This window comes from Podarcis tiliguerta (genome assembly GCF_965153285.1).
Source record: "Podarcis tiliguerta genome assembly, chromosome: 7".
NCBI classification, from domain to species: Eukaryota; Metazoa; Chordata; class Lepidosauria; order Squamata; family Lacertidae; genus Podarcis; species Podarcis tiliguerta.
In genome coordinates, this window is record NC_139540.1 from 3,286,409 (window position 1) to 3,308,230 (window position 21,822).

At 49.5% G+C, this 21,822-nt stretch overlaps 2 protein-coding genes across 4 annotated transcripts in view; one reads left to right on the plus strand and one right to left on the minus strand.

The window, feature by feature from the left end:
* EEF1D (eukaryotic translation elongation factor 1 delta) overlaps positions 1-21,822 on the minus strand; it is a 247,792-nt gene that overhangs the window by 203,083 nt on the left and 22,887 nt on the right. The window lies entirely within an intron of this gene.
* The window catches only part of ARHGAP39 (Rho GTPase activating protein 39), a 221,038-nt gene that overhangs the window by 91,261 nt on the left and 107,955 nt on the right, over positions 1-21,822 (plus strand). For all 3 annotated transcript variants that reach the window (XM_083449008.1, XM_083449007.1, XM_083449009.1), the window contains exon 2: positions 9,562-10,002. In XM_083449008.1, coding sequence (XP_083305134.1) covers positions 9,562-10,002 — 441 coding nt within the window. The remainder of the gene's footprint in view (positions 1-9,561; positions 10,003-21,822) is intronic.

A 21,822-nucleotide genomic window follows, 5' to 3' on the forward strand; every position in this document is an offset into this window, starting at 1 on the left:
TAGGAGTATAGCATCTAGATCAAGGGAAGTAATAGTGCCACTGTATTCTGCTCTGGTCAGACCTCACCTGGAGTGTGGTGGAGTCTCCTTCTTTGGAGGTCTTTAAGCAGAGGCTTGACAGCCATATGTCAGGAGTGCTCTGATGGTGTTTCCTGCTTGGCAGGGGGTTGGACTTGATGGCCCTTGTGGTCTCTTCCAACTTTATGATTCTATGATTCTATGTCCGTCTCAGTCACTTGCAGAATCCGGGAGTGGCCCCTTCCGGCTTCTCCCCCAACGTGAGAACTTCGGCACCCCAAGTCTCCTCCTCCCCTCCTTGCGTTTCACCCCTCTGCGCAAGCTGGGCGACAGAAGGGGCATGCGTCCCTCCTGGCCAGCCTGGCGAGGTGAGGTGCTGGGGCTCTCAGAAGCATCCTCAAGCCCTCTCTTCGTTTGGCTGGCCCCTTCCCTCTCTTCACCCCCATCGTTCTGCCCGGACACTGAGGTCCAGCGCCCGAGGGCCTTCTGCCGGTCCCCTCGCTGCGAGAAGCCAAGTTACAGGGAACCAGGCAGAGGGCCTTCTCGGTAGTGACACCCGCCCTGTGGAACGCCCTCCCATCAGATGTCAAAGAGAAAAACAACTACCAAACTTTTAGAAGACATCTGAAGGCAGCCCTGTTTAGGAAAGCTTTGAATGTTTAATAGGTGATTGTATTTTAGTGTTTTGTTGGAAGCCACCCAGAGTGGCTGGGGAAACCTAGCCAGATGGGTGGGGTATAAATAATAAATTATTATTAATATTATTATTATTATTCCTCACTGGAGGTGTGCCTTTTTTTTAAAAAAAGTAATATTTATTGAACTTTTAAAGATTACATAGAAAAGAGAAAAAAGAGGGAAAGAGAGAACAGAGAGGAGATAAGAAAAAAAGAAAGATAGAAAAATACAAAATTACATAATAAAGAGCAGAAGCAAAATCACAATACATCAAATACATCAAAACACAAAAAACACCAACACAATTAAAAACAAAAACAAAAAAGAAAAACTCCTCCGATCTTTAAGCTTATCTTTCATTGACTTATTTCCTCGACCTCCTCACACCTCCCATTTTTGTATTCCAGTTAATAATTAAATCAGCAAATCCTTTCCGCCTTTCACTGCTTTCTATCGTTTAGTTGTCTTAATTTATTTTAACCTTATCTTACCATCAAAATCTTAAAATTTATCTATATACTTAAATCCTTATCATATTTCTACTAAAGTCATATAATTTCATTCCACCATAGATAGAAAAGACTGACAAAATCCGAGACCTGGGAGAAGAGACGGTGGAAGAAGATTGAGAATTTTTTTTAAATTTTATTCAGAGAAATATAGCATAATTATGGAGGTGTGGCTTTTCTCACCGCTGGAAGCAATACTGCTCTTCAGGAGTTTTGGAGGCTCTCTGTATCCCAACACCCCCCCTCCCTGCCTCCCTCCCCGGTTCTAATGGCTGCCCCCTGACAGCCAGCCAGCTAGGCCAGGGGTCTGCAACCTTTAAGACAAAAAGAGCCACTTGGACCTGTTTCCGAAGGAAAAAAAAACTGGGAGCCGCAAAACTCATCATTATAAAAATAACTTTTTTGTCACTTTTTTATTATTATTTTGTTTGACCCCTCAGAATTACTCCTCCTCATAGAAATAAACGTTAAATTAACAAGTTACCTTTTTTGTGTGTGTGTTCTTCACTCCCCTTCAAAACAGTACATGCCCCCTTTCAATGCAGTGACCAGCGTACATGCCCCTTACAATGTAGCGGGTGGGCGGGAAGGTGACGTCGGGACGGTGCGTGACTAACACACACACCACCCCCATGCGACGCCACAGCCAGTACAGCGCCCGCCACAGTGGGGAGTGTCGGGGCGCACAATGCGCCTCCTCCCCTCGCTAGTATTCGCCCCGGAGCCGCGGCAAAGGTGTAAGAGAGCCACATGCGGCTCCGGAGCCGCGGGTTGCAGACCCCTGAGCTAGGCTGTGCAGCCGATCTTGCCCGACGGTGTTGCATGAAGGCTGGAGTGGCGTCGTAGCCATCCCTGCTTGCAAATGTCAAGCGTGGTGGATCTGGCATGGCGGTCGTTGACTGGCGGTGTGCGCTGGAATCAAACTTTGTTTTGAGAGTGCAGGTGGGAGAGCTGGCAAAACCCAGAACTGGAGCGGAACAGAAGAAGGGGAGGGAGGCAGAATGCGATGCATGAATTGTTGGCGGTGGGGGCGGTGGGGGAGATGTGGAGTCGGATGTGGCAGGGCCCAGAAGAAGGGATTATCCTGAGAAGCTGAAGGCAGAATGTGCCCCTGGCAGAGCAGCTTCAGGAGATGTTGTCTGGATCCCAGTAGGGGCCACAGGCTTGGAGGTGGAGGGGGGGCAGCAAGGCTGGGGGGGGGGTGCGCCTGCTTGTTAAAGGAGTCATAGGATCTGGAAGGTTCAGGTGTCAGCTTGTTAGTCCACCCCCCTCTAAAAATGCAAAACATGGAACAGCACCCATGCAGTGCTGGACGCATGTAAGAGAAACATGCAATGAAATATGCCAAGAGAAATATTAAGTAAACTACAAAATGTGAGTCCTGTCTCTGAGACTTGGTTTCCTGCCTATGCAGTTTCAGATAGTACCGTTTTGGCCCGAATATGAGCCGCATCCAAATATAAGCCGCACCTTTAAAATTCAAGGGGGGAAAAAGGAAAGAAAAAGACAATACCCGAATATAAGCCGCTCCCTTAAAATTCCACAGGCACTCACACCCGTTCCGTTTTACCGCACGTCTGTTTCAGCAGCGATATCATAAAAGCCAGTTTTTGTAATTTAAGCCACACTTTGACTTTTCACGGTCGGAATTTGGGGAAAAAGTGAGGCTTATTTATATTCAGGCTAATGCGGTACTATTGACGCAACTCATAGGATTTTTGACACGCGGATCAGTTGCTTCAACGTTGTCCTTGGCACCTGTTTGTCTAGAGAGACAAAGCCAGAGTGTGCCTTTGGGGTGAGGTCAAGCTGTCAAGAGGTTGTAGTGCCTGCCCTGGCTGTAGAGGCTGATATGGGAGAGACATGTTTTATTGCAGCTGGGCAGATGAAGGCGTCTGATTGTGCTGCTGCAGATGCACCACAGCATTTCTTCAGCCTGCGTTCCTCCCAGAGGTCATTCATTCTCTGGTCACTGCTGTTGATGCACAACCTGACTGTCTCCAGGCCCTGTGGTCATCTGCGAGTGACTCCCATCCGGCGGAGTTTATGTTCCTAGTGTCACATTTGCAGACAGGGGACACGGGTGGCACTGTGGGTTAAACCACAGAACCTAGGGCTTTCTGATCAGAAGGTCGGTGGTTCGAATCCCCACGACGGGGTGACCTCCCGTTGCTCAGTCCCTGCTCCTGCCAACCTAGCAGTTCGAAAGCACGTCAAAATACAAGTAGGTAAATAGGTACCGCTCCAGCGGGAAGGTAAACGCTGTTTCTGTGCGCTGCTCTGGTTCGCCAGAAGCAGCATAGTCATGCTGGTCATGTGACCCAGAAGCTGTACGCCAGCTCCCTCGGCCAATAAAGCGAGATGAGCGCCGCAACCCCAGAGTCGTCCGCGACTGGACCTAATGGTCAGGGATCCCTTTACCTTTACTTGTAGCACAGAGTTGATCTGGTGCCAGAAGCCAGCTCCCTATAGAGCAGCGGTTCTCAACTTGTGGGTCCCCAGATGTTGTTGGACTACAACTCCCATCATCCCTGACCACTGGTCATGCTGGCTAGGAATGATGGGAGTTGTAGTCCAACAACATCTGGGGACCCACAGGTTGAGAACCGCTGCCATAGAGCATGATCCTTGGGAAATCCTACCATTCTCTGGGCATGGCCAAGCCAGCGTAGACGTCGCTGAAACAGGAGTGTGATCACGCTGGGAATGTGCTGCTACAACAGTTGCATGATATATAAAGCAAGTTGTGTGTTGGGTTTTTGTTTTTGTGCAATCCACGTCCACCCAGTATATGAAGGCTGACACATAGTTAAATTAGGCAGCGAAGGTCACCAGCCCTGATGGCTTTAAGAGAGGATCAAACGGATTATTGGAAGAGAGGGCGATCAATGGCTTTGATAGACCCAAGTCGCTAGCCACGTGGAAAGATGAAGGCCCACCACCCCTAAATACCGGCGCATCTCACAGACTTTAACACACACACGCAGCCCTGGACACAAGACTCAAAGGATGAGGTCATTACGCTTTCGGAGGGCAGGGTACGGAGAAAGGCGAAGAAAGGACAATCTAGGCTTAAATAGGAACTTTGCCTCTACCCTAGGAAAAGATGCCCACTCTTAAGTCCTCCTCAGAACTCCAAAGTCAGACGGGCATCTCTCTGAGAAGCCTTAGCTGCATGGCTGGGGCAGACGCCTTTTGAAAAGAAAATTAATTAAACATTTCCTTTTTATTTCTTTCTTTTATTTTTATTTATAATTTTCAGTTATATACATTTCAATAGTTTTACAATCATTTTAACATTTTGAAACTCGACTTCCTTCCGCCTCATCCTGCGGTTCCTTAAATTTGTTTTTTTATATTTCCTGCTTGCTCCAAATTAACTTAACTTACTCATTTATTCCTCTACTTTAAATATGTACTCTTATAAAACTGCAGGTTATTACAATCATCCTGCCAATGTTCTTATCTGTTTACAGTTTGTCTGTAAATATTCAACAAACCATTTCCGTTCTTTTATAAAAAGTTTGTTACCTTGATTTCTTATTTTTCCGGGAAGTTTCGCCATATCCGTGTATTCTGTAAGTTTTTGTATCCATTCTTCTTTTGCTGGAACTTCTTCTTTCCATTTTTGGGCAAATACCGTATTTTTCGCCCTATAGGACGCACCTAGTTTTCATGGGGGGAAATCAAGTAAAAAAATATTATCCCCCCCCCCCCCCGCAGCTCTGGGAGCAGTGGACAGGCTGCATGCAGCCTGTGCGCTACTCCAAGACCTTCTCCCTGCTTTTGCGGGAGGTGGCGGAATTCCCCCACCTCCCGAAAACCCCACAGGAGCCCAGTGTGACTCCTACGGGCTTTTCGACCAGGAGGGAAAAGGGACTGAAACGGCCAGTCAGTCCCTTCTCCCTCCTCGAGGAAAAGCCGCCAAGAGCGGTGCGCTCTTTAAAGGGTGCGCAGCTCTTGGGGGCTTTTCTAGGAGGTGGGGGAATCCCGCCCCCCCCGTAGAAAAGCCAGCAGAAGCCGCGGAGCGCACGGCTTTTGCCTGCTTTTGCGGGAGGTGGGGGAATTCCCCCATCTCCCGCAAAAGCCCACAGGAGGATTGGAGAGTAGCGGGATGGCATCGCGCGCCTTCCTGCTGTCCCCCATCCTCTGGGGCGGGCGATGGGGGAAGCGCTGCTTTCCCCACCGCCAGCCTCGAAGCCGGGTTGGAGAGTAGCGGGAAGGCGTCGCGCACCTTCCTGTTGCGACCCATCCTCTGGGGCGGGCGATGGGGGAGGCGCTGCTTTCCCCCACCGCCAGCCTCAAAGAGCAGACTCTCCTGGCTTCAGCGGAAGCAACGCGAAGCCTCCGGAGCTGAAGCCAAGGAGCCTGCATTCGCTCCATAGGACGCACACACATTTCCCCTTCATTTTTGGAGGGGGAAAGTGCGTCTTATAGGGCGAAAAATACGGTAACATTCTTGCCGCTGTACATGAATAAATTTCTCTACAGTTTGGGTAGTCCTGCACCTATAATTCCCAAAAGGAATTCCTTTTGGAAATTAATTAAACATTTCAACCTCCACAGCTGAAGCCTGGGCTGGCCGAGAGCACTGATTGAGAAGCATCATGGCGCATGCTTTAGAAATGCGCAGAACTTGCGTCTCTTCGGTGCTGAACGTTCAGAAAGCACCCCGGGTAAAGAAAAAGAAAAAATCCACATTGAACGCATTCATTTTTAAAGCACTGCCCTATATATGATGAAGGCGGTTAAATGATTCAAACAAGGCTGTTCAGATGCGCCAGCTCTGCGGTAATGAATAATGAAGAATATTTTGCAATTAGATAGCACTCTCAAATGTTCAAAGCGATTCTGGAGCGTTATCTTAGGAACCCACACAAACAGAGCCCTCTGAGCCGAGACGTTAAATCTGAGCAAAATATAGGGCACCCTCCCTGCTCCTGAGCAAAATATCCCACCTGCAGATATCCCATTACTTTTTCTCTCATATATACAGTGGTGCCTCGCAAGACGAAATTAATTTGTTCTGCGAGTTTTTTCATTGTGCAAGTTTTTTCGTCTTGCGAAGCACCACTGCATTTAAACACTAACAACGGCGGGGGGGGGGGGGGAGAAGCAGGGCAGCTGCCGCAGCCGGTACCTCAGACTCACCCGCGCATTGTGGCCACCGCGCGACGCGGCTGCTGGAGGGCGGCGGGGCTGAGGAACGCGACTCTGGCTGCAACGCTGGCTGCTGGCGGCAACGGCTCTCTGAGGGGAGCGCGCGAAGGGGGTGGGCAGCGGTGCGAGGCAGCCGGAAGGTCGGCCGTCAGCCGGAAGGTGGGAGGGAGCCGGAGGAGCGGGGAAGCGAGCGTGCGTGCGTGCAGTGATCGTCGCCATGACAGGAGAGGCAGGGCCGGTTCGTCTAGCGAAGCAAGCCCTTAGGAAAATCCGTCTTGTGAAGCACCTCAGAAAACGAAAAACCCTTTCGTCTAGCGAGTTTTTCGTCTTCCGAGGCATTAGTCTTGCGGGGTACCACTGTATAAGTTTTACATAACAAATTTAAATTCAAACACAGCATTCACCTCTTCATAATAATAATAATAATAATTTATACCCCACCCATCTGGCTGAGTGTCCCCAGCCACTCTGGGAGACTCCCAATCAAGTGTTAAAAACAATACAGCATTAAATATTAAAAGCTTCCCTAAACAGGGCTGCCTTCAGATGTCTTTAAAAGATAGGATAGCTGCTTATTTCCTTCACATCTGGAGGGAGGGCATTCCACAGGGCAGGCGCCACCACCGAAAAGGCCCTCTGCCTGGTTCCCTGTAACCTCACTTCTCGCAATGAGGGAACCACCAGAAGGCCCTTGGCGCTGAACCTCAGTGTCCAAGCTGGATGATGCGGGTGGAGACGCTCCTTCAGGTATACAGGACCGAGGCCATTTAGGGCTTTCAAGGTCAGCACCTACACTTTGAATTGTGCTCGGAAACGTACTGGGAGCCAATGCAGATCTCTCAGGACCAGTGTTATGTGGTCTTTGCAGCCACTCCCAGTCACCAGTCTGGCTGCCGCATTCTGGATTAGTTGTAGTTTCTGGGTCACCTTCAAAGGTAGCCCCACGGAGAGCGCATTGCAGTAGTCCAAGCGGGAGATAACCATAGTATGCACCACTCTGGCAAGACAGTCTGGGGCAGGTAGGGTCTCATCCTGCGTACCAGGTGGAGCTGGGAGACAGCTGCCCTGGACACAGATTTGACCTGCGCCTCCATGGACAGCTGCGAGTTCAAAATGACTCCCAGGCTGCATACTTGGTCCTTCAGGGGCACAGTTAACCCATTCAGGACCAGGGAGTCCCCCACACCCGCCTGCCCCCTGTCCCACAAAAACAGTACTTCTATCTTGTCAGGATTCAACCTCAATCTGAATCCTTTGACTTCCCTCCGCCCTTCCATGGTTAGCATTATCAATCCTTCCCCCCCAATGATTATCTTATTTTCTCTCATTTGTTAAAAAAAAAAATAGAGCTTTGCGTCAGCATCGTTCTATATCAATACATTTATTTATTTTCTGTTGTTATTGCGAGAAATTAGGAGGGTCCTGGACCTTGGTTGGTTGCGTTCAGTTGACTGCAGCGCGGTTTGTTTGTATGTGTGTAGGGGCGGTTGTGGTTTTGGTAGGTTGTTGGGTCGGATTAGCCATATTGATCCGCATGCTTTTGGGTGGGGGGGGGGGGAGAAGCATAGGTTGTGCTGTGATAAAGGGGAACCGCACAATTGTGTGCAGATTGGCTCACTTCCTCGAGTCATCGCAAAGGGAGTTACAGTGGCACCTTGGTTCTCAAACGCCTTGGTATTCAAACAACTTGGAACCCTAACACTGCAAACCTGGAAGTAAGTGTTCTGGTTTGCAAACTTTCTTCGGAAGCGGAACATGCTCCATTTTGGGTGTTACTCTTCCGATTTGAGTGCCACACTTCTCTTTTGAGTGTTACGCTGAGGTCTGTCTTTTTTTTTGCTATTTATTTTGTGTTTTTGTGGCTTTTTTGTTTTGTTTTTGTGACTGCGTGGAACCCAGTTCAGCTACTGATTGATTGTGTGACTGCGGTACATTGTTAATTGCTTTCATTTTATGGATCAATTGTCTCGTCTGATAGTAAAATCCATGTTAAATTGCTGTTTTAGGGGTCGTTTTTAAAAGTCTGGAACGGATTAATCCGTTCTGCATTACTTTCCATGGGAAAGCACGCCTTGGTTTTGGAACGCTTTGGTTTTGGGACGGACTTTCAGAACAGATTAAGTTTGAGAACCAAGGTACCACTGTATTTGTTGCCTGAGCACCTTGCTGGGGCATGGGATGCTGTCATTTGGACTCTGTAGACTGGTCACAGGGTGTGTGTGACCTACCTTGTTTTCGGGAGCCTGGTGATTTGGGTGATGGTCTCCTGCCCTTCCATGTTTGTGATCAGAGCTTCTCCAGCCCTGAGCCAAAGAGCAGAACCCACCCTAAGCTTCTGAAAGGCACTTTGCAGCGTTCGTCCCCATCTGCAGAGCAGCTGTTCTGGATGAAGGCCACTTCGAAAAGATGCTTTATTTCCTGCTTCCGTTCAGCGATGGCATACCATGCTGATGAGCATTGTACTTTTTTAAAATAAGTTTAGGTTTGCAATTTTAAGTGTGTCTTCTGCAATTTCCCGAGTCCCCTTTTCACCACATAGGAGAGCAGCTTCTAGGAGTAAATATTTGAACTATTTGAAAAGCAATTGTAATAAGCAGATTACACTAGTAGGACTGCAAGAAGTTTTTTAGGCATTCCCCCCTCCCAAAAGCTCAACAACTGTTTTGTATGGGACAATGACAATAAAAATTATCGTATCGTAACTGTGGGCAGTCATTCCCCAAAACGCTCAACCTCCCCCCAAAATAGTTCAACAACTTCGGGGAATCTCTCTCCCCCCGCATTTCCCCATTTTCTAAATTTTGAGTCCCCCCCAAATAGGGTAACTGAGTTTTGATGGATGTAATAATGGGATACTGAATGATGTAGTTTTTGTAAACTATGCAGGGATTTTATGATATGCAAAATGAACCATGGAAAGAGAAGAAGGGAAGTCATCGATATCTTAAGGATGTAAAAATGAGTGCTTTAAATTGTAAAGCAGACAATTTAATAAAATTTTATTATTTAATTTAATTTAATTTAATAATAATTTAATTTAATTTAATAATAATGAAATTTAATAAAACTACAAAAAAAAAACTGCAAAAAGAGAAGCATTTCTGGGTCTGGGCCAATGCCTGGACGAGAGGACGCCCGGGGCTGCAAGCACGACACTGATCTAAATGTTTCCCTGTGCTTCTTTTCCCCTCCCCAGGCTGGAATGGGTGGAAATCATCGAGCCTCGGACGCGGGAGCGCATGTACGCCAACCTGATCACGGGGGAGTGCGTCTGGGACCCCCCCGCTGGCGTGCGCATCAAGCGCACCAACGAGAACCAGTGGTGGGAGCTGTTTGACCCCAACACCTCGCGCTTCTACTACTACAATGCCTCCACCCAGCGGACCGTGTGGCACCGGCCCCAGAACTGCGACATCATCCCCCTGGCCAAGCTCCAGACCCTGAAGCAGAACACCGAGTCCCCGCGGGCCTCCACCGAGAACAGCCCCGGCCGCAGCAGCAATGTCAGCCGCGAGGGCAGCACCAGCTCTTCCCAGGAGCAGGAGCAGGAGGGCGGCGGCGGGGAGAAGGCGCAGGAGCAGGGCCGGACCCACCGACAGCCCTCCCAGTTCGCCACCGTCAAAGAAGAAACGGAAAGGTAACCTTGCGCGGCCGGGCTTTGGGAACCCGGGGTGGAAGCCACAGGTCTCTGGTTTTTGGGGCTTGGCAGCGCGGCCTAGTGGGTGGAGCTGTCCGAACAGAGGCCGGCTGTGCTCCGAGCTCTGCCCCAAGGAGCCTGTGGAGCAGGGAGGAATATGAGATTTGGCTGGTGGGAAGGGCGCAATCAGGTGCTTTTAATTTTCTTGTTTTTGCACACTCCTCCATTGTCTGCAATCCGAAGCTCGCTTCATCCCCAAAAAGTTTTTTATTTGAGTTTCTAGTGAAATGAGGCTGCATTTTAATGTGGTACTTTAACCTTGTTTTTAAGTTGTATTTTAATCAATTGTTTTTATACCTGGTGTTAGCTGCCCTGAGCCCGGTATTGGCTGGGGAGGGCGGGGTATAAATAATAATAATAATAATAATAATAATAATAATAATAATAATAATAGTTGTTGTTGTTGTTGTTGTTGTATCCGCTCTGCAGTTTGCTTGGGGTGGGGGTGGGGTTGGGGTCACTGTTCTGCCCGGACGCTGAGGTCCAACGCCGAGGGCCTTCTGGCAGTTCCCTCATTGCGAGAAGCAAAGCTACAGGGAACCAGGCAGAGGGCCTTCTCGGTAGTGGCGCCCGCCCTGTGGAACGCCCTCCCATCAGATGTCAAAGCGATAAATAACTACCTGACATTTAGAAGACATCTTAAGGCAGCCCTGTTCAGGGAAGTTTTTAATCTGTGATATTTTACTGTATTTTTTGTTTCTATGGAAGCCGCCCAGAGTGGCTGGGGAGGCCCAGCCAGATGGGCGGGGTACAAACAATAAATAATTAATAATAATAATAATAATAATAATAATAATAATAATAATTGCGATTGCCCTGCCAGTCTCAGGATGGCACAGATGGGGAATTTGTAACCCAGCAGAAGTTTTGGGACTGCAACTCCCACCAGCCCGTCAGCGGTCGGGGTGATGACAGTTGTGGTCCAGCAAATGTCTGGATGGGCCCTGCCTTAGAGACTTCTAGCCACAATGAACCAACAGGGTCTGACTCTGCATCCATAGGCTTCAGCCTGCCTTGCCTGTCTCTCCTGCTCCCTCTCTTTGTATCTTCCTTCCCTTCTGAGCCTCCCCCAAACCTTTCTGAGTCTTTCCTACTCCCCCCCCCCCCCCCCCCGTCCTTCCTGGAATCTCCATCCTGCCAGGATTTTCACCTACATCTCTCTAGTGGGATAGGACTTAATCGGTGGCAAGTGCCCTTCTGACTTGCACTCTTTTAAAGACTCGAGGAACGAGGTTATCCCTCCTCTTTTATTGTCCGTCCTGGGTCACCCAGCCACTGCCACAGTGTCCCTTCTCTTGGCAGATCAAGATGAGCAGGTGAGAGCAAAGGTTGCAAGGATTTCAGCAGGGGGAATCAGGATAAGATCCAGTATGCAACTGTTGATTCCAAACCCTAAAATCTATTTTATATAATTGACTTTTTATTTCTATTATTTGTATATTGTATTGCGGTTTTATTGCTATAGCCGGTGGCTGGCGCAAATAAAGACTCATTCATTCATTCCCTAGTGGGATCCAAGACGCCAGGGTCCCCTGTTTTGCAAAAGCGGGCCTTGTCTCTGAGGCAGTGCAAAGCTAACTGAAATGCGGGCAGGAGACTTTAATCTGCTGCGCAGATGGCCCTGCTCCCTCCTCGCACCGCCTCCCCTTTTTGCAAGCTGCAGCAGTTTCCTGAAATACACAAGGAAGAGGTGATTGTTGTTTTCCTGGCTGGTGCATCACAGCTCTGCCTGCTTCTGGTACCTGCCTTGTTTGCAGATGGCTTGTGAACCTATAATCCTGCCCAGGCAAGGAGAGCTTCCTGAGAGCAGGCTGCGGTGAGACACAAAAGCTGGAGTGGCTTTCTGGAGGCGACTGAGAAAGAATGGCCGGCAAAAACCCTGGTCGCTGCAGCCTCAGAGCCACAGCGATCTGGATACGGAAGGAGGACTTCCTTCTCGCTAATTTGAGCCGGAGTACGGCATCTGAGCCGCGCAATCCGCTTGAGACGGCGCACAGTGATCATTAATATAATTAATAATAGCAATTAGCCGATCAGTGTCAGTAGTAATTAAAGATCAGCTGGGAGGAGGCAACAGGTGGCTTTCCGCGGGGGTCTTCCCCTGTGCCCGACGGGGTTGCCGTGATTGCTCAATTACATCTGAAGAAGTGCGCATTGCGCCCCCGGCAGGAGCAGAGTTGATCTTGCAGGGCAGGGGGAAAGGGGTTCACTCGGGCGCAAGCGCAGCGTTGGCAGAGAATCTGGTCTAACTGTGTGCCAAATGGTTGGGATGTGCAGGAACAGAGGACACCAGCCTGGGGGCAGCTGCTGGTCAGGCCGACCCGCAACAAACCGGGAGGCAGCAAAGGCAGCGGTGTTTACAGGGGTGCAGCCCCGCTGTAAAATCCCCACTGCGTCATAGTTCTTGCTGAGTTGCCTCTGAAACGGCCTCCATTCCTCTTTCTAAGGCTCATCTTGGGATTTGACTGGGACAGATCTCCTTTGGCGCATCCCACTTCATGCGATGGCTGGTGCTTGAGTCATTTCGTAAAATTTCTATGCCGCTTGGTTGTAGAAAAAACCTCAAAGCAGTTACAGGGGGGGGGGGGGAAACAATAACAATAAGAAAAAATAACAATGATTTGACAAAGGGTTGAAATAGCAATGGACTAGAAACAGATTGAAACTCAACCCACAACCTGGGTAGGCTTGCCTGAACAAAAATGCTTTTAGCAGGGGCTGAGAAGAATACAGTGAAGGAACCTGCTTGGTCTCCATAGGCAGGCAGTTCCAAAGTGCAAGGGCTGCCACGCTAAAAGATGAATCTCTCATAAACGTGGAGCGGATATTATGAGGCACCTGTAACGCTGCCAGTCCCCCTAATCGAAGCGGTCAAGTGAACTTCTGTGGGGTCAGTTGTTGTTTAGTCGTTTAGTTGTGTCTGACTCTCCATGACCCTATGGACCAGAGCACGCCAGGCACTTCTGTCTTCCACTGCCTCCCGCAGTTTGGTCAGACTCATGCTGGTAGCTTCGAGAACACTGTCCCACCATCTCGTCCTCTGTCGTCCCCTTCTCCTTGTGCCCTCCATCTTTCCCAGGGAGTCCTCTCTTCTCCTGAGGTGGCCAAAGTCTTGGAGCCTCAGCTTCAGGATCTGTCCTTCCAGTGAGCACTCAGGGCTGATTTCCTTCAGAATGGATCGGTTTGATCTTCTTGCAGTCCATGGGACTCTCAAGAGTCTCCTCCAGCACCATAATTCAAAAGCATCCATTCTTCGGTGATCAGCCTTCTCCGTCTCCTAAATAGTTTTCTTTTAGGGCTTTTCCTCCAGTCTTCCTGTTTGTGGTGCGTTCACCCTGATTTTTTTCCAGCAAACTTAAGGCGGAGGTTAGACTATGCCTGGTCTTCGTTGCACATTTGTTCCATTTTGCTTGCTGGCTGGTTACACGACCATGATTTGCTTGCGGTGTGTTCACAGGTCTTTCCAGTGACCCACTCTTTCACCACACACTTGGCAATCCATGTCCCCATCTCCTTCCTCACTGCAAAAACACCCCCCCCCCCAAGCAAGTGGATGTGTCGGGGCGACAGAGCATTTTAATTACGCAAATGTATATTTCTGATAGGGACGTGGGTGGCGCTGTGGGTTAAACCACGGAGCCTAGGACTTGCCAATCAGAAGGTCGGTGGTTCGAAACCCCGCGACAGGGTGAGCTCCGTTTGCTTGCTCCCTGCTCCTGCCAACCTAGTAGTTCAAAAGCACGTCAAAGTGCAAGTAGATTAATAGGTACAGCTCTGGCGGGAAGGTAAACGGCGTTTCCGTGCGTTGTTCTGGTTTGCCAGAAGCGGCTTAGTCATGCTGGCCCCATGACCCGGAAGCTGTACGCCAGATCCCTCGGCCAGTAATGTGAGATGAACGCTGCAACCCCAGAATCAGCCACGACTGGACCTAATGGTCAGGGGTCCCTTTATCTTTACCTTTATATTTCTGATAGGCTCTTGAATTACTTCCACAAATCGTGATGGTTCGGAGGCACCCAAAGTGAAGGACAAGGTGCTCTTGGTGGAGGAAATGCCCTTGGCTTCTGGCTGCCCTGTGGAGCCCAGAGGGGGATAAGCCAAAGGATGCGGCAGCTGCAAATTGAAAATTGATTTTTGATAGCCATGATAGCGTCTTGATGTGAGGATCAGCTGCCGAAGCCTTTTCTTGATGCCTCCCCTTCCGGTTCCAGGAGGTGTGTTTGCAGCGCAGGTCTGCCTTTTAATTTGGCTGTCGGATTATTACGTTTATGAGAGTGTTTAGCATAGCCTGCAGCTGCACCTACTCAACGCGGAGGAAAATAAGCATTATAATTTCATCACGTATCATTTGTCTGCCTAAGCTTTTGTTTCTGAGTGCCAGAGAACATTCTCCGCGGTTTCTGGAACGCCAGACGGTATAATTTGTTTTTTTTTTCTAGCTTGGAAATTCTAAGAAGTATAGCCTTTGGTGTTCAGAGGACTGAAAAACTCCAAAATAAACCACCCCAGCTCCTGTCACACTCAATGAATCCAAAGCCCCACTTTTGGTACAAGATTCCAGCCTCTTCCATTTCTGTGCCTGGCGGCCGTGGCTCTTGGCTCAGCAAGTTTCAGCGGAGATCTCTCTCTCCTAATTGCTCCTTAGCCAAGTTCAGAACTAAGGTCAGCGTCTCTCGGCCACATGGCTGGAGGCAAATTAAACCCGGGGGAAATTACGAGGGGGGAAAGAAGAAACACGCAAAAGGCTCCCCCCCCCCTTTCCCCCTTTCCCTGTCTCTGTTTACGGCTGGGGTTGATGGGAGATGGAGTCCCAAACAGCCGTAGGGAGCACCAAGTTGGGAGGAAAGGCTCGTTATTTCCTGATGCCCCTTTCAGCTCGCGTTTGCAGTTATACTTTAATTTGTCCCTCCTCGCCACAGCAGCCTCACAGATAGATGAGGCTGGGGCACAGTCGACATGTTTTGGGAGCAGGGGATACATGAAACTGAACATCTCATAATCAACGTCATCTCTTGCTTGCTGCGCTGATTTTGGTGAGAGCCTCATTTCAGTCCTCTCCCTCTTTTACTTTCTCGTTTTGGTTTCCTCCAACTTCCTTATGGTCGAGAAGAGCACGGAAATGCCCTTGGTGTGGTTCTGTGGAACTCCCTGCCGCAGGAGGCAGGGATGGCCCCAACCTAGTGTTGGGATGCGTCCAGGGAGACGGGGGTATTTGGTAGGCCCCCAGCTGGCTCCAGCCACCAGCTGGCAGCCGGGCGAACTCCGGTTCACGGAACAGCATCAATCAGCGACTCGAGCCTCCGAAACCTTTAGAGACTGAGCATGCTCTAATCAGCAGAGTGAATAACTTTTCACAATGAAAGTGGCGGACAGAGACATGTGTAAGCATATTTACAGCATTTTATTTAGCAGCAGGACAAAAGAAAAACATGTCTCCTTCCCTTCATGTCCAAGCAAAACAGCAGTATAGCAAAAGCAATATACGACGGAAGTTCCCAGCAGACTGTGCTGGAAGTAAACAGACATGTGACATACAACAATCCACACATCTGTTCTAAAGGTGGAATGGAACTACCGTATTTTTTGCTCTATAAGACGCACCAGACCATAAGACGCACCTAGTTTTTGGAGGAGGAAAACAAGAAAAAAAATATTCTGAATCTCAAAAGCCAGAAGAGCAAGAGGGATCGCTGCGCAGCGAAAGCAGCAATCCCTCTTGCTGTTCTGGCTTCTGGGATAGCTGCGCAGCCTGCATTCACTCCATAAGACGCACACACATTTCCCCTTACTTTTTAGGAGGGAAAAAGTGAGTCTTATAGAGCAAAAAATACGGTATATCCTAACACTTAGATGGCTTTAAAAGAGGAGGAGAGGGCTGTGAGGGTGACTAGCCAAGACGACTACACTCTGCCTCCACAGTTGGAGGCAACAATCTGTGAATCCCAGTTGCTGGAAACCTCAGGAGGGGAGAGTTGCTCTTGTGTTCGAATCCTGCTTGCTAGTTTCCCATTGGGGCATCTGTGTGGTGACTGTGAGAACAGGATTCTGGCCTACATGGGCCAATGGCCTGATCCAGTAGGGAAGGCCGAGCCGGGAGACGAATCTCAGGAGGCTTCTCTAATCATCACTTGATGTAGAGAGAAATAAAAGAGGAGATGATGAAAAGGAGAGCGGTCAATTATTCAGATGCAAAAATAAAAGGATTAATGCTGCGCTGAAGGATCTGCGGCGTGTGAGAGGCCACTGTTTCGCTGTGACGCTGACTGAGCAATGAACCAGGAAGTCTCAGATTCGGATTCTGCCGTGTCAAGGAGTTTGCAAACTTCTGTGTTTAGTGCACCCTCTGCCGTGGTCCACTGGCTCGGGCCAAGGGCCCATGTAGTCCAGCCTCGTGTTCTCACAGTGGCCAAACAGATGCCTCTGTTCGGAAACCCAGAAGCAGGATTCAAACACAAGACCCGTGGTTTCCAGCAACTGGCATTCAGAAACATTTCTGCCTCCGTTGTAGCTAGTGGCCATCGACAGCCCTCTCCTCCTCCATGGATTTGATCAATCCCTTTTTAAAGCCACCTGGGTTTGGCCATCACTGCCTCCTGCAGGGGTGAGTTCCACAGTTTATGCACTGCACGAAGAAGTAAATTCTTGGCAGTTGCTTCTTTTCCCCCACCTGCTTCTAGGCGTTGCCATACATTACTGAAAAGCCATTCCTTCTGGGCACTTGTGCGTGGCTAGGGTGCTGGTGGGCACACTGTATTTATTTGGTGAAAGGGGAGAAGATGCTCTGTTTATGTCCAGAGACACTCTGTTAACTTAGCAAAGACTGTGTGCAGAGTTTGGGGCTGAGCCCTGACATAACTGTGCCGGTTTATGACATGGATGCATCTGGAGGGTTTGCTCTGCGAGCTGTTTTTGCTGTACACGTGATCCCTGCTTGAGATGCAAGTCAGAAGATGCATGGATGGATTTCTAAGCATGGTGTTTGCATCCCTTTCTGTGGATAAAAGGAACAGATTTGGTGATTTACTGACTCCTTTCAACTACGTCTCACTACATTTATTGCTTGCATTTTGCTTCAAAACCCTTAGACTCTTCAGGACCCTTCAGGCACGTCCAAAGTCCGTTTGGGGGCCTAATCCGGCCCCAGTGGCAGTTTATTTCCTGTGGTTGTTGTTGTTTAGTCACTTAGTCGTGTCCGACTCTTCGTGACCCCATGGACCAGAGCACGCCAGGCACTCCTGTCTTCCACTGCCTCTCACAGTTTGGTCAAACTCATGTTAGCAGCTTCGAGAACACTGTCCAACCATCTCGTCCCCTGTCATCCCCTTCTCCTTGTGCCCTCCATCTTCCCCAGCATCAGGGTCTTTTCCAGGGAGTCTTCTCTTCTCATGAGGTGGCCAAAGTCTTGGAGCCTCAGCTTCAGGATCTGTCCTTCCAGTGAGCACTCAGGGCTGATTTCCTTCAGAATGGAGAGGTTTGATCTTCTTGCAGTCCATGGGACTCTCCAGAGTCTCCTCCAGCACCATAATTCAAAAGCATCCATTCTTCGGCGATCACCCTTCTTTATGGTCCAGCTCTCACTTACATACATTTCCTGTGGTAAAATCCTTTAAAAAGGTCAACAACTTCGATCCTTCACGGGCCTTCACTCCATCAGATCATCATCATCATCAAACCTTTTATTGGCATCACATACAAACATCCAAAACAAATCAATACAGAATTACCACTTCCCCAGTGGCACAAAACATTTGCTAAAATAAAGGAGGAGTATTCATCAAATCTTATCATTATGGCCACAGGGGCTGATGGGAGTTGTAGTCCAAAACACCTGGGGAGCACCAGGTTGGCGCCAAGGACTCCCCAGGCAGCCTCACTTGGGTCTCCAGCTCTCCTCCAGTTCCCAACAGGCCGTTCATTCCTCCTCTCCTTCCCTCCCGCCTCACCGACTCCCCGGGATGGCTTTTCATTCTCTGACACCCATCAGCGGTGACATAACTATTTTCTCCCTCCTGCAGGTGACAACAAAGAGGCCTTTGCAATCCCGGCACATCCTGGGAGTTAATTGCTTCCTCCCTTTCTCACAAAAGGCCCATTTTGTCACTTCTTCTGACATGATGCAGGTCCTTGACTTTTTCCAGGGTCCTTTTTCTTACTGCTTGTCCTGTTGTTGTCGTTTCCCCCCTCCCGTCTCCTGATTTCTTGCAGCAAGATTTTCCTTATTGGCAAGTTTGCCCCAAATTTCACTGTTGGCACCAAGACCTTCAGTGCTTTTGTCTCTCTGGAGTCCTGAAAGAGGAGGTGAGGGTTGCGTGGTGAGCCCTTCGGCAGCGAGACAGGAAAGAGGAGATCCATCTGCTTAGCCACTGGCTGCATGTCGTTTACAGCTGTCCAGGTCAATTCTGTGTCCAGGGCAGCTGTTTACCAGCTCCGTCTGGTACTCAGGCTGAGACCATCCCTGCCCGCAGACTGTCTCGCCGGAGTGGTGCATCCTCTAGTTATCTCCTGCTTGGACTACTGCAATGAGCTCTCCGTGGGGCTACCTTTGAAGGTGACCCGGAAACTACAACTAATTCAGAATACGGCAGCTAGACTGGTCACTGGGAACAGCCGCCGAGACCACATAACACCGGTCCCGAAAGACCTACACTGGCTCCCAGGATGTTTCCGAGCACAATTCAAAGTGTTGGTGCTGACCTTTAAAGCCCTAAACGGCCTTGGCTCAGTATGCTAAAAACAATACAGCGTCAGACATTAAAAATATCCCTAAACAGGGCCGCATTCAGTTGTCTTTAAAAAGTAAAATAGTTGTTTATTGCCTTGACATCTAGTGGGAGGGCGTTCCACAGGGCGGGTGCCGCTACCGAGAAGGCCCTCTGCCTGGTTCCCTGTAACCTCGCTTTTCGCAGTGAGGGAACCACCAGAAGGCCCTCGGCACTGGACCTCAGTGTCCAGGCTGGATGATGGGGGTGGAGACACTCCTTCCGGTATACAGGACCAAGGTAGTTTAGGGGTTTAAAGGTCAGCACCAATGCTTTGAATTGTGCTCGGAAACGTACTGGGAGCCAATGAAGATCTTTCATGACCGGGTTATGTGGTCTCGGCAGCCGCTCCCAATCACCTGTCTAGCTGCCGCATTCTGGATTAATTGCAGTTTTTGAGTCACCTTCAAAGGTAGTCCCACGTAGAGCGCATTGCAGTAGTCCATTAAGAACTTTCTGAGAGCAAGAGCTGTTTGACAGCAGAACGGACGACCTCAGTATGTGATGAATCACTTTGCTTGGAGGCTTTTAAACGGAGCTTGGATGGTCGCCTGCCAGAGATTCTGTAGCTGTGATTGTTGGACTAGATGACCCTCGCGAGTCCCTTCCACCTTCACAATTCTTTAATGTAATGGTCTGGCTCGGCATTCGGCAGCTTCTTATATATCCCTGTCCCCTCTCGTCACCCCATTTTTTCCTCCCAGGAGCAGAAGATGGCCGATTAGCAGGGCTGTGCCGAACCTCCTTGTCTCTTGCTGAGCTTTTCATCCTACTGTAGTCCCCACGCCCCAGGTGGGGTCTTCCATCCTGTGTTTTGGGGAGGGGGTTGCGACCGCGCCTGCCCTCTGTTTTGATCTTCAGCTCTCTGAAGCTCCACAGTTGGAAGAGATCAGAGTGCCTGTGATGAACTGGAGGCTAATGGCGGAGGTCTTTTTTATTTTTGGGCTTTGCTTTGCCGTCTCACCGCAGCTGAAGCAATTTGACATCAAAGAGACAAAACCCGGAACGGTTTGTAACCGAGGCTGATTGTGCTGCTGCTGTTTCAGGGATCCTTCCCAGCTTATCCCCAGAGCTTCCATTTCATGCTGGCAAATCTGTCAGGCTTCTTGGGGTGCAGGAGAGGAATAATGAAGATTTCTGAAAGCTCTGCCGCGTAAGGAACCTTTCCCTCCCCACGTTCTCGGCCCTGCCGGGGTTGCTGTTGACAGCAGATTGCTGTTCCTCCGCTTTCCCAAGGCTCCCCGCCGAGAAAGCATGGTCCGTACCGCTTGCTCAAACATGTCGGGCTGTTTTCCTTCTGCCGGGCAAGCTGCCAAGCGGTGTCTGGAAAGCCAATTGACAAGTCTCTCTCCAGCAAAGATCTTGGAGATCAGCTGCCGTGGCTGGGGGTTTGGGGGAAGGAAGGGATGTGGCCGAGCGGTTCGTGGGTGGGGCGGCGGTGGGAGGGGGTCAAGGGCGTTCCGCTGAAGGTTAGTAACATCTGCAGCAATATGGCACATTTGGTTTGTATGCCACAACTGCTGCTAGAATTTTGCTGGCCACAAATTGGAAATCACAAGAAGTACCAACAGTGGAGGAATGGCATATGAAGATGATGGATTGTTCGGAGCTAGCCGACCTGGCCGGAAGAGTCCGCGACCAGAAGGAGGAGAAGTACCAGGAGGATTGGAAGAAATCTAAAGGCTATTTAGCTAAATATGCAAATATAATTGAAATAGAAATGCTTGCAAGTACCAGATTGGCCTAGGATTTAAATAAGTGATGTTATAGAATAATATGTTTCAAGTAAAAATGAAAAGAGAGAAAAATGTTAAGTAAATTACACGTGAAAATAGTTTTGGAAAACTGTTACAGTGATATACATTGAAATTCAGCCTGGGGGAGTCGAGGAAGTCACCCAACAATGTAAAGAAAAATGGAATTATTGTACTTAAGATTTATGTTTGTTTGTTTGTTTATATATATGGAAAACCAATAATTTTTTTTGGGAAAAAGTATGGCATATTTGGAGCTGTGCAGAATGCAGAAATGATGCCTTCTCTGCTCAGAGGGAGCCTTGTGGGATCAGGCTGCAGGCAGACATGCAAACCCTGTATTCCCGTAATCACAGACTTGTCGAGTTGGAAGGGGCCCGAGGGTCATCTAGTCCAACCCGCTGCAATGTGCCTTCAATGTGCCTTTCCCCATGCCTCAAGACACTAAGAGGAAGTTTTAAAGTGAATTTCCCATGATGACTCCCGGTTATTTTTCTGATGTAAAAAATAAAGGTACTCCTGACCATTAGGTCCAGTCGCGGACGACTCTGGGGTTGCGGCGCTCATCTCGCTTTACTGGCCGAGGGAGCCGGCGTACAACTTCCGGGTCATGTGGCCAGCATGACTAAGCCGCTTCTGGTGAACCAGAGCAGCGCACGGAAATGCCGTTTACCTTCCCGCCAGAGCGGTACCTATTTATCTACTTGCGCTGGTGTGCTTTCAAACTGCTAGGTTGGCAGGAGCAGGGACTGAGCAACAGGAGCTCACCCCGTCGCGGGGATTCGAACCGCCGACCTTCTGATCAGTAAGTCCTAGGCTCTGTGGTTTAACCCACAGCGCCACCCGCGTCCGCCCCTGTTTGGGCTACTGGGTCCAATTGGGAGTTCTAGTTCGAAACATCTGGAGGGTGTCTGGCTGGCAAAGGCTGGTTTAAAAAGGTCAAGGATTAGCAGCCATCAGAGCTTCAGGGCTTTGCGTCGTGTTGAGGAAGCTGACATTTATATCTACCCACCTCCCAGGAGAAGAACCAGCGCCTTCCCTCCGGCCAGCCTCTCAGGCTGAACGATCACTTTGCGTTCTTGCAGGTCCCTGTCACTGCGAGGTGTTTTTTTGTGCTTTCCCCCTCCTGCCTCCATCCATCCCTGTCCAAACCTCTTTAGCATGTTTGCTTTCGGAAGCACAATACCTGTCAAAGCTCAGCACCGAAGGTGACAAGCCGCGTTGCCGGAGACTGGGGGGTGGAATCA